The 10,757-nt window shown below is 38.3% G+C and overlaps 1 protein-coding gene across 1 annotated transcript; it reads right to left on the bottom strand.

Moving 5' to 3' along the window:
- Positions 1-4,983: 4,983 nt before the first annotated feature.
- Positions 4,984-10,699, bottom strand: LOC146315086 (uncharacterized). Its single transcript, XM_084735458.1, has 7 exons — positions 9,477-10,699; positions 9,039-9,278; positions 8,763-8,852; positions 8,467-8,544; positions 7,759-8,028; positions 7,524-7,622; positions 4,984-5,926 (listed from the first exon to the last, which is right to left on the bottom strand). The coding sequence occupies exons 1-7, from the start codon at positions 9,693-9,695 to the stop codon at positions 5,774-5,776; spliced, it is 1,149 nt and encodes a 382-aa protein (XP_084591584.1). The 5' UTR covers positions 9,696-10,699; the 3' UTR covers positions 4,984-5,773.
- Positions 10,700-10,757: the final 58 nt, after the last annotated feature.

Genomic DNA, 10,757 nt, shown 5'->3' with positions numbered 1-10,757 from the left:
TGTGTGTGTGTGTGTGTGTATCGCCCTGCAGATTTCCTTTTATAGACACATAATAGCCACAAATAGCTTGCAGACAGCAGTCAGCCTTCTGGGCACCAGTAACAATGTTGACGCTGGAGCTACAAGCAACACAGCTCTGAGTCCATGGAGAGTTCACATGTCTGCAATTTTAGCACTTTGTTAAAGAATAAATTCTAGCTTCTTTTATCTCCATGAATGACTAAAGGTTGTGTATTCTTCCCCAGCACAGGGCTAGTATATATTACACACCATGCTGAAAACATGACAAAATCTCTGCTGATGTTTACGTGGACCTTAAACATGCAGAAAAACAGCCTGATCAGAATAAAAGTGCCTCAAATAAACACCTTAATTGGAAGAGGCTGATTGACAGGAAAATAATAACCATATAAATGCTTATAATATGCTTAGAAATGCTAATATTGTGTACAGAATACGATGTGAGTCCATTTTGAAAATCACCAGGCAGAAACACTTCTTTTTCTTTGTTTAATGGCAGTTGGCAAACCAGAGCCACTTCTTCTTCTTCTTATGTTATCAAGGATTGGGACAAATCGTGTCCTACCAAAAAAAACTTAAAGAATTATTAATACCAACACTCTAATGTTTTGGTTTACTTTTTTTTTTTTTCCTAAAAAAAATTTCTAAACTTGTTCTCTGTCAGAAAACACCTCCAGACAAGAATTCACAACTTCAGAGAAGTTAAAAAAAAGTGTTAAAAGCCTTATATAAGCACTGATTAAAATAAAATATATATATTATAATGTTTTAAAATCTGTGTTTTATGAAAATGTTGCTGAAAAGTTGTGTCCCAGATTTCCGTCAACTCATCAGATTTTTACATAAACATGATTTAATCAGGCATAAAAAGGGTTAGCTACCCCAAGGACCTCTGTCTCACTTCCTGGTTAAAAAGCGAGGAATACTGTTCAAGCACTGGTAAGCTTTCTATTTTTCAACAGATTGATTAAATAATATTTCTATCACATGTGTCTCAACTGTAACATGTCAACTTTGTAGTCCTTCTAAATCAAATCTAAATAAGAATTACAGTTTAAAAATGTGTGTTTTGATTAACATTAAGAGAACTCTGAGCAGCTTTTAAAAATAAAATGGCTACTGACTACAGCGATGCTGTGAAATGAAAAAAAATGAATATTTTGCCAACTCTGTAAGACGTCATCCCCATCAGATAAAAAATGGAATCACCAGGAGGCTGGTTCATTACAAGGTTTAGTAGCCAAGAGTTTGATCTTTTGAAATATATATTTTCCCAGCATCATTGATGAGTAAATGATCAAAACCCTCTCAAAACACATTTTTATACCACTTTTCAAGAACAAGGGTTCCTGACAGAAGCTTCACAGCGGGTGAAATCTGTTCGCACATGTCAAAAACGTTATATCCTGATTAATGCTTTGAGGCATGTAACCTCACCAGTTTAATCAGGTTACTGTATTTAGCATCCAAACAGTTAAGTTGGAATTTCTAACCAGCATGATTCTAATCAGATTGAAGATATATTTTCCATGTAAACATGGCTAAAAGAAAAAAAAAAAAACTAATGAAAATAAGTGCTGCTGTGGAGACACAAGCATTTGTGTGTTATTTTTCTCTGCTTCTCATCCATCAAAAGATTGTTTTTAGCACAGGTCTGAGCCCGTATTGTGTACTGAGGCTGTTGTAATGACAATACATAGAAAACCAAATAAAAGAATTTCTGTCTGAACTTGCAACTGAACATAACAAAGTGCTTTGTGTGAGGGCAGCATTGTAAAATCCAGACTTTAAAAGATTTTGAATTTTATCCAGCACACATTATTTTTATCCTGAGTACTTTTAAACTTGTAAAAAGTAATATGTTAATCAAGCCCCTGGATTATATCAACCCCTGCCAGCCAGCATACTGATGTGACAGAGACGTCTCAGCGTGTTTCCAGTTATGAGCAATCAGGCGGCTTGAAACAAATTCATTTACTTGCTCCTTTGCCGCTACATCTACTTCTCTGTTCCCTTATCAGTGAGTGAAAGCAGACCTCTGGAGTGGATGCTAATCCTTTAAGTACACTACATTCTTCATTCCTGTCACAGCTGTTCTTGTCTATTTCCACCCTGCTGTGTCCCCTCCCCCTGCTTCTCTGTGGCAGCCGCACACAGAGAAAATCACAGTAACAAAAAGCAAACAATGAAACTGCCACCTGTTCCTGTTGTATATTCTCAAGAGAACTGTGATTAGATGGACTCAGGGTAAAAATAATCTGACAAGTGTCTTACATTATTATGTCTGAAATATAAATATAATAATGAGCATCAAGTTTTAGGCAGTTTTGACAGCAACAACTTTTAGCCTTGAGCCATTATGATTATTATATAATCCTGTTTCCTGTGATTAATCTGCAGTATCTGTGAAGGCAGCCAATAAATAAATTTGCTTTGATTTCTGGCATGTAACATGTGATACTTAGTATCAGCCTTTAGCCTCTGGGAAATTTTGATACTGAAAAACTAAATTTAGCCTGGTGTCAACACCAGCAGAGATGCATCTCTAATTAACGATCCCCTCCACTCAAAAATGTCTTTTTCTGATGCTTATAAAGTCTGGCATTGACTATGCTCACTTTTATCTGTGCAAAATTCGTCACTAGTGAGGTGTTTTCACATTCCAGGGGGAATTTTCTGTGCAGTTCCCTAAAATCTGTAATTTAAATGTGTTCCAACACAAATTACAAAGCCAACTAATCTAACACCTGAAACCTCCAGCACAGAGAGGACTTTTCAGTACAAAGAGTGAGAGTTAGGATGGATGAGAGACAACAAGAACTTACAGATTGCTTATTTACTTAGATATTGTAATTAATTCCCATGCATGCTGCTCAGTGTTCACACAGCCTCTCTGCTAACAGCGCCAGGGTCTCTCTGGCCTCCACACTGTGCGCAGGCAGTCAGGTGTGGCCATACTTGCCAACACTCCTGATCACAATGAAAAACATGCATTAGCCCTTTAAGTCTACTGTTTACACCCAGACAACAATACAGCTACGCCACGCCAGACTAAGAAGAATTCAACTTTCTTAAAGAAACTTTTAAAGGAAAGTGTCATGCATTTTGTAAAAGCTGATCTCAATTTTCTTTCACGGGCAAAAAGAACTAAATGAATGTAAGAAAACTGATGAATAATAGTTTGTGTGAGATTTGTGTGAAATCTTTTGGTGGTGATCTCTCCCTCACTGCAATCGACACAGTTACTTGTTACTGTAGATTCCCTGGCATTGTTAAAAAGAATTCAGATGCTCACTGCTTTTTCATCTGTCAACCAGAGACAAGCCGTGGTGGTGAGAGAGGCGTGAGTCCAGATCCAGAGGTTTTCAGCGAGTGAGAAAGAGCAGATCCACTTTTTTTTTTTTTTTTACATGTGGAAAACCATGTTGAATTAAACCCTAATCACAGCAGAGTCTTTTTGCATTCTTTAAACATGTCTTAAGGGGAACTCCAAGGCAATCCACACTTTTAATGAATCTAGCCTTGATTATAACATGTTTAATTTGAAATCAAGAATCCAAATGTGCATTATTTATCACAATGAGATATTTGCAAAATATTAAAACAGTTTGCCGACAGAGAAACAGAACTGATTGAATAAAAGTTTTTGAAACTTTAAGATGCTTTACGTTGGTTCTTGTCCTCAGACATGACAACAGATGCATCAGTTAATGATATTAACATTTTTCTCCATTATGCATGTTGGCAGTATAATATTCTTAAAGCAATAGTTCACCCAAAAAATGAAATTTCACTCAATATCTACTCACCCTTGTGCTGATGTGAGGATGGGTGAAGATCTCCAGTTCACAAAACACTCCCAGAGCTTCAGCAGAAAACAGCGTTGCAGGCAAATCCAGTACAATTGAAGTGAATGGTGACCAGTTTCAAAATGTAAAAAAAAGAACACAAAAAACACAGAATGTCTCCATACTGCTTGTGTGGTGTAATCCAAGTGTCCATAAGCCATAACATTAAAATATGACCCAAAAAGACACCATTTACACCATGTTTTTAGCCTAAAAGTCAACTGTAGCCTCTCAGACTTGATCCGCGTGCACACGCCTGAAACGGGTACACAGGCTTACAGGTTTTAAGTAACTGAGTAATTCGGCCTTGTACCTACAACTGAATCATAGCAGTGCTGATATTTAGTACAACAGCACTCCCTCTCATGTGATGCTGCTTAATTTTAAAATAACAGTGTCACTTTAACTTATCAGGTTGTCAAAACTTACGTGACTTTGACAAGTTTAAAAATCACTACATTAGATTGTCATCATTACATATAATTTACAAACAATACATTGAATCAGTAAAGATTATCAATGTTGAATTACAAATAATTCATGCACATGCATGTATGTTGCATGTAAATATTTGCCTCTTATGTGTGTATAACAAAACATGAAGTCCGACAATGTTCCCAGAGTCCCAGTTTTATTACTGAGTCATCCAAAGCCTCATCCTCAGGTCCTCCCACTGACTTTACATGAACACCTCCTGAGACAGACAAAGACTCAAGTTTCACAATATGAGACCGGCCGGCCAGTAATTGACTCAGAATCGAATCTCGCACTCTGAATGTGCTTTCCAACAAGTTGAGTCCCCAGATTATTATCACCCAGCAGACAGTCATCACTGCACAACATTACTGATAAAAAGTAGCTATGTCAGTTTGTATGTGGTCAGTGATAAATGTTCAGGGGGTGGACACAACAGGAACACTTGTGCAATACGGTGCAATCCAGGATACCACACAGTACAACCTCATGATATTTTGGTTGAAGGTAGTGTGTTGGCTTTTTCCTGAATTGCACTGTAGTGTGCAAGTGTCATGCTACTTTGTTCATCCTCGGCACAAATCCAGGACAAATATAAACATGTCTGTCTGTCTTCTAGAACAAAGAACAGAAACTCCTCTTGGAACAATATATTTGCACTTTATTGAGAAAGTAAACACCAAACAATGAACAGTGGGAATGCAAAAGCTATGAAATACAAGGCAGGTATTAACATTTAAAGTTTGCAAAAAATCTAAGCTTTGAAAGCAAGATTATAAATTCTTCTAGCTTGATGTCTGGTCTCTTCCTCTTCTCATAAAGCAGAGTCTTTAATCTCGCACGTCTGAATTTATCTTGCACAGAAGGTGTGAGGTGAACATGTGAAGCAGAGTTCAATCTGTCTCAGGACTCTGCAGTACTTAGACTCCCTGCTGTGCTCTCTGTTCAGCCGTGTGGCATTTAATCTATAAAAAGGTCGAGGGCTTCACATTGTGACGGGTGGAGACACTATTTACCAGCACATCCATAACTTACAGCACAGTGGTGTGAAGTCGAGGTAGCCAGAAGCATTCATCGTTTAAACTGACTGTATTTACCATTATGACATGTATTTCATTTGGACATTAGGGAGCAGTCTGATCATGCTTTACAGTATCTGTTCATTGTAGCTGCACAGGCAAAACTGTGGTTGTAGTAATAAAAATAAAGTCTTAAAATTGTCCATTCTTGTGAATAACTTTAATAACCTGAAATACTATTAGCAGCAAGACAAAGAAAGCTTTCAGTGACAGTAAAAAACACATTCCAGCAGTTTGTTTTACACTAATCCTCCACAGTAACATCACTGAAAATGCATCAATAACAAAACAAAACAAACAGCTGTGTTATAACAGTCTGTGTCCTTCCAAGTGTGTACCCCTACAGCGTGGTCAAGGTGGGTAGAAAGCGCTGTCAAAACAGACAGCGTGTGCGCGTCTGTCAGGAATGTCAAAGTCATGTAGCAGCTCTCTGCCAGGGCTCTGTGTCAAGAGCTCCACATCTTCATCTGAGGTAGAGGGATGAGTGAGGATGATCCGCGGGATCTGTCAGATGATTGCCAAAGAAGAAAACGAAATTGAGAAGGAAAATAAGCAAGTAGTCATGTGATATGCTGCATACACGCCGAAATCTCAGGAAAATCAGGTCATATAATTCTCAAATATGTTTGCAAGATTTCTGAATGTGAGAAAGGCTAAAATGTGGTGATGTGGTGAAGCTACTAAAAGGAACTTTCATATTTTGTTGATTTTTGAGGCCCCTGTGGACAAAAAAGTGGACACAAAGTGTGTCCATCTTATTAACCACAAAATAAAATAAAATTATCTGAATAAATATTTCCTCCTGCTTCTTTTTAACTAACTGCAACTCACTGGAACTTTGCCCGTAAACACAGGGTTGTTTCATCAGATTTCAATCTACAGATTTAACGTTAATGAAAATAGCGAATGAAATTACAACAACAACAGAAATTAAGAAATATATGATTTGGGTATTGATTGATTTAAAGAAAGCATTTGATACAATAGATTATGGTATTTTGATTTCTAAATTACATACATGTGGTGTGAGAGGGGTAGTTCTTAACTGGTTGAAGCAGCTATCTGATAACAAAAGAACAACAAATAAAATGTACAGTATGCTGGTAATTCATCTGAGTGTGTGAAGATTTAATGTCGTGTCCCTCCAGGATTTTGTTTTGGGGGCCTAAACTTTTCATTTTGTGTATAATAACATATGCGTAGTACTAAAAGTGTTGCAGTTTATGTTGTTTAAAGCTTCATTAGACTGTAAATGAAATGGTCAAACTTTAAGGATGGATTAATGAGTTCAGTGTGATGAGTTATCCTTAAACCTGAACAAAACTAAAGTTAGGTTTTTACTAATAGACTAAGGATGAAAATGCTTCACTCATTATAGATGAAGTGTTTGAAATTGGATTTTTGAGTCTGGTCTCACACAGGATATGTAACAACAAAGGTGTATAAGAATATTTCTATTTTTAACAAATCAAAGTATGTGTTAGATTACAAGACAATGTGGATTCTGCACTGTTCACTCATTTTGCTATATTTTAGTTATGACAACATTGAGTCACTGGAATGGAATTGCCCTAATTTGTGGATTTAGGACTTTTTTTCTTTTTGTGGTGGTATTGAGGGAGGTATCAGATGTCATTTTTGTTTTGTTTTGTTTTAATATATATTAGTGTTGTATCAAGGTGTGACATTCTAGTATCGTGGCAACTCTGGTTGTCAAGCCACCACAATGGATAGACCATCTAGTTTGTCTGTTTATGTCTTGAGTAAGGGCCAGGTGTAAAAAGATTTATCTTCTTCCTGCTCCTTTCCATTCCTAAGATGTACAAATGGATTTATGTAGAGATTGTGAATGATTTTATTTTATTTGTTCCTTGTCTGGAGACATGCATTACTTGAGTGGAAAAAATACAAATTAAATTGAATGAAATTTCGATCTGACTCTGTGGCAGGCATTAAGAATAACGATATAGAAATAGACACTGTCCTCACTGATGATCTTGTTTGCTTTTGTAGGTCATATAGAGGCATCAGTATTAAACTGAGACTGTTTCATAACCAGTTAGAAACTTCTGGTAGCAGCTTTAATGAGGGACAGGCTTACTGTCATTGTATGTTTCCCGTCTTGAAGTGAATCATTCCTCATCAAAGCTTCTGCCTTCAGTTCAGAGAAGGTCCTCTTCAGGTCACTGTCCACATCAGACTGAGACACAAAAAGTCAAGAAACAAGACAAAGACAAAGGAATGTATGAGAATCTACATATGCCGTGAGGCACGCTATGCAACAATGGTGAAATTTTAAAATTCTGTCTGTGCCGTAAATGACGTAAACCACCCACAATGCCATTGCCGTTGCAGATGACTGCCTCAATCCTGTTGGACAAACAGTCTTCTGTGCTCTCCATCTGTTTGCCTCTCTGGCCTCCTCCATCCTGGCAGCACAGCTGTCGTCCAGTCACGTCCTCGGGATCCTTAGGTCCTTCCTGGTCACACACCTCTCGAGGTAGCAGCCTCTCTCTGAGCACTTTCATCTTGATGCAGCTCCCAGCATTCCTGAGGGCGCTGACTGCCTCCTGGTGGGTCGCCCCCTGCATGTTGAGGCCATTGACCTGGATGGTCACATTATACTTTTAGGGCCAGTGAAAGTAAGAGCAGAGGCCTCTGAAAATAGCTACAGACACTGCAGACACTGATAAGGATGTTTCTAATCAGTTTGTGCCCACAGTGAGAACCTAATAATAAAAATCTTGAATATTTATTTGTTAATTTATTCAGTTTCTGTTTGTCAGACTCATAGAGGCTTTATTTTAAAGAGAGTGCCGTCTGAATCCTGTGCTGGTCTGATGATGCCCTCCATTGGTCACAAGTGGAACACCAGCAGGACAGAAACACTAACGTTTTTAAAAGGATATTCTTACAGCCAATATTAAGTACATGTGCATGATTTTTCTTCACCATTTCACATGCTGGATTATATTTGTATATATAACAGTCAGTGCACGAAAAATAATGAGCAAAGATTACAAACATGAGAAAAGGTCACCTACCTCCAGCAATCTGTCTCCCACATGGATCCCTGCCTTCTCTGACGCCCCACCTTTATTTACTCTGGAAATAAAAATTCCCTGAAAGGAAATAAACACATTTACCTGAATGAAAGTGGTAATACAAATGTGCTCAAATTTTGTTGTTGTTGCTGGTAAATTTGTTCAAGTTGCTTAAGTGTAGCCATCAGTAGTTCAAGGTTGCTGCTGCTTCTCATCATCTTCATTCAAGCAGTCAAACAGGCAAAAATATATTACAAGAGATTGAGCGATGCTGGCTCTTGTGCTCCAGTGCTTACCTCATCACGGTCTTTGTAAGGCAGAGAGCCTTTCCCACCAGCAATGCTGATCCCCAAACTACCCCTCTGGCCAGACACTTTGATCTGTAACTAAGAGGAAATTGTTTCATTACAAATAAAAAGCTAGGACTTATGTGCAATTAAGGCCTGAGTGGAGCAGAGTGATCAAACATAAATTAGATTAGCAGTAAAATGCCACAATCCTACACTTTCATGCAGCAGAGTGCAACCCGCAGAGATAATTTGACATTTATGAAAGATACAGCGTGCAGTTACTCTTAATGGCACTTGGGAGATGTGTGATTCCTGAGGAAGGGTCTTCTCTGTCACCAAAGAAGGCTTTGGATGCCCTGTGATGGAGGAGATCTTTATGTTGTGCATAGGGTTTCCATGGAGACCGGACCCCGCATTAAGAGCTCTGTGATGCTGAAATTTCCTGCCCTCGCTGGTTTCACCTCTCTGATGGCGAAACCGAAGCGGTGAGGCGTTGCTCTCTGACAGCTGGCCTGCACCACCCTGGTGATAAGAAATGATTCAAAGCTTTTACTGTCATTCTGCGAGATACATCAGCTGAGCCTCAACGGACATCAGCGAAATGAGAGCTTGTAAACGGATGACACATTCAGTTAAACAGACATCTTCTCAGATAGGGTTTCTGGGCATATAAATCAAGTTAAACAACACTAACTGGCTAAGATTGGATTAGAAACAGACCTCTTCAAGTTGCCCAGTTTCCTCTGTGTCCTTCTCTGTGCTGGAGCAGCGACCACACATACTGTCGCTGGCTGGGAACAGTTGAGGTCCTGCCTGTTGACACACTTTGTTTGCCACCCAGCTGAAACCTGGGATGGCCCAGTTTTGGCTACTGGTCCTGAGGGACGGGTTAGTATGAGGATTTCTACATTCCTGGAGATAGTAGAAGACACCACCCATTGCTGAAAACCTAATGTCAGTGTAATACCTTGAAGGAAATATCTACTGACAGTGATAGATCAGTGGTGAATACGTTTTATGAAACAATTTCCTTCATCTTGAAAGCAAGTGTAAACGGACATATAAAAACCCCCAATTCCAAAAAAGTTGGGCCATTATGTAAAACGTAAATAAAAAAAGAATGCAATGATAATCAGTGCAGTTAAGACCCACTATTAAAATACTGCTTGACTGTTGATAATGCATGCTTATTTTATGCACCAGATGGCACCAAATCAGTCAGTAATGCAGAGTTTATCTGCACGACTCTTGCTGGTACAATTGTTTCGAAAACCTGAAAAGGAGCTGAGATAGAAGATGAATCTCCAAAGCTAAATTTGTTTGTCTCTTTCTCTGCCCTTTGCCAGAATTTGTCTTCTAATTGCATCTGGAGAAAGAGGCAAAGAAAGAGAGTGAAGGATGATGATGCCATGCTTGTAAAAGCTCTGAAGTCTCATTGAGATGGTTTCCACTTCTCAATACCACGGCCTTACTGATGTGACATTAGTGCTCTTATCAATCAGTGATGTTATGCATGAAAATAGATAGCTGAATAGTTTTAAAAAATGTCAACTTAACTGATAAAAGATTGTATGCTTGTCCTAAAATGCTAAGTCAAAAATGTAAAATGAGATCCAAATAAAGGTGTACTTGCTATTAACATTAGCATCAGATTAGCTACATGCTAAGATAATTCATCACGATACTGTAATGTGTAGATTTATAGGTCTACTTTCACTGTTGAGCCAAAATATATACATCCATTCTCTAACATAACTGAAACATGCCAGTGTCAGTACAACATAAAGCACGTGCAGGATCAGACAAGTCAAATATGGCACATGCTGGCAGAGCATTACAGAAACATCATGCACTGCTGGACAGACAAAACAAGCAATGGAGGGGTCAGGAAATGGAATATCTGATTTATTGCCTCAAAGGAAGCCAGCTTAAGTCTGAGCTTGTCAATATATTAATTTTGGAAATGATAATGAGAAAGATCACACCAAACATATCTTGTCT

The sequence above is a fragment of the Lutjanus erythropterus genome, chromosome 14, assembly GCF_056507025.1.
Source record: "Lutjanus erythropterus isolate fLutEry1 chromosome 14, fLutEry1.hap2, whole genome shotgun sequence".
NCBI lineage: Eukaryota > Metazoa > Chordata > Actinopteri > Lutjaniformes > Lutjanidae > Lutjanus > Lutjanus erythropterus.
Note: the sequence above shows the minus strand (reverse complement) of the source record. Positions and strands in the feature narration are given on the sequence as shown.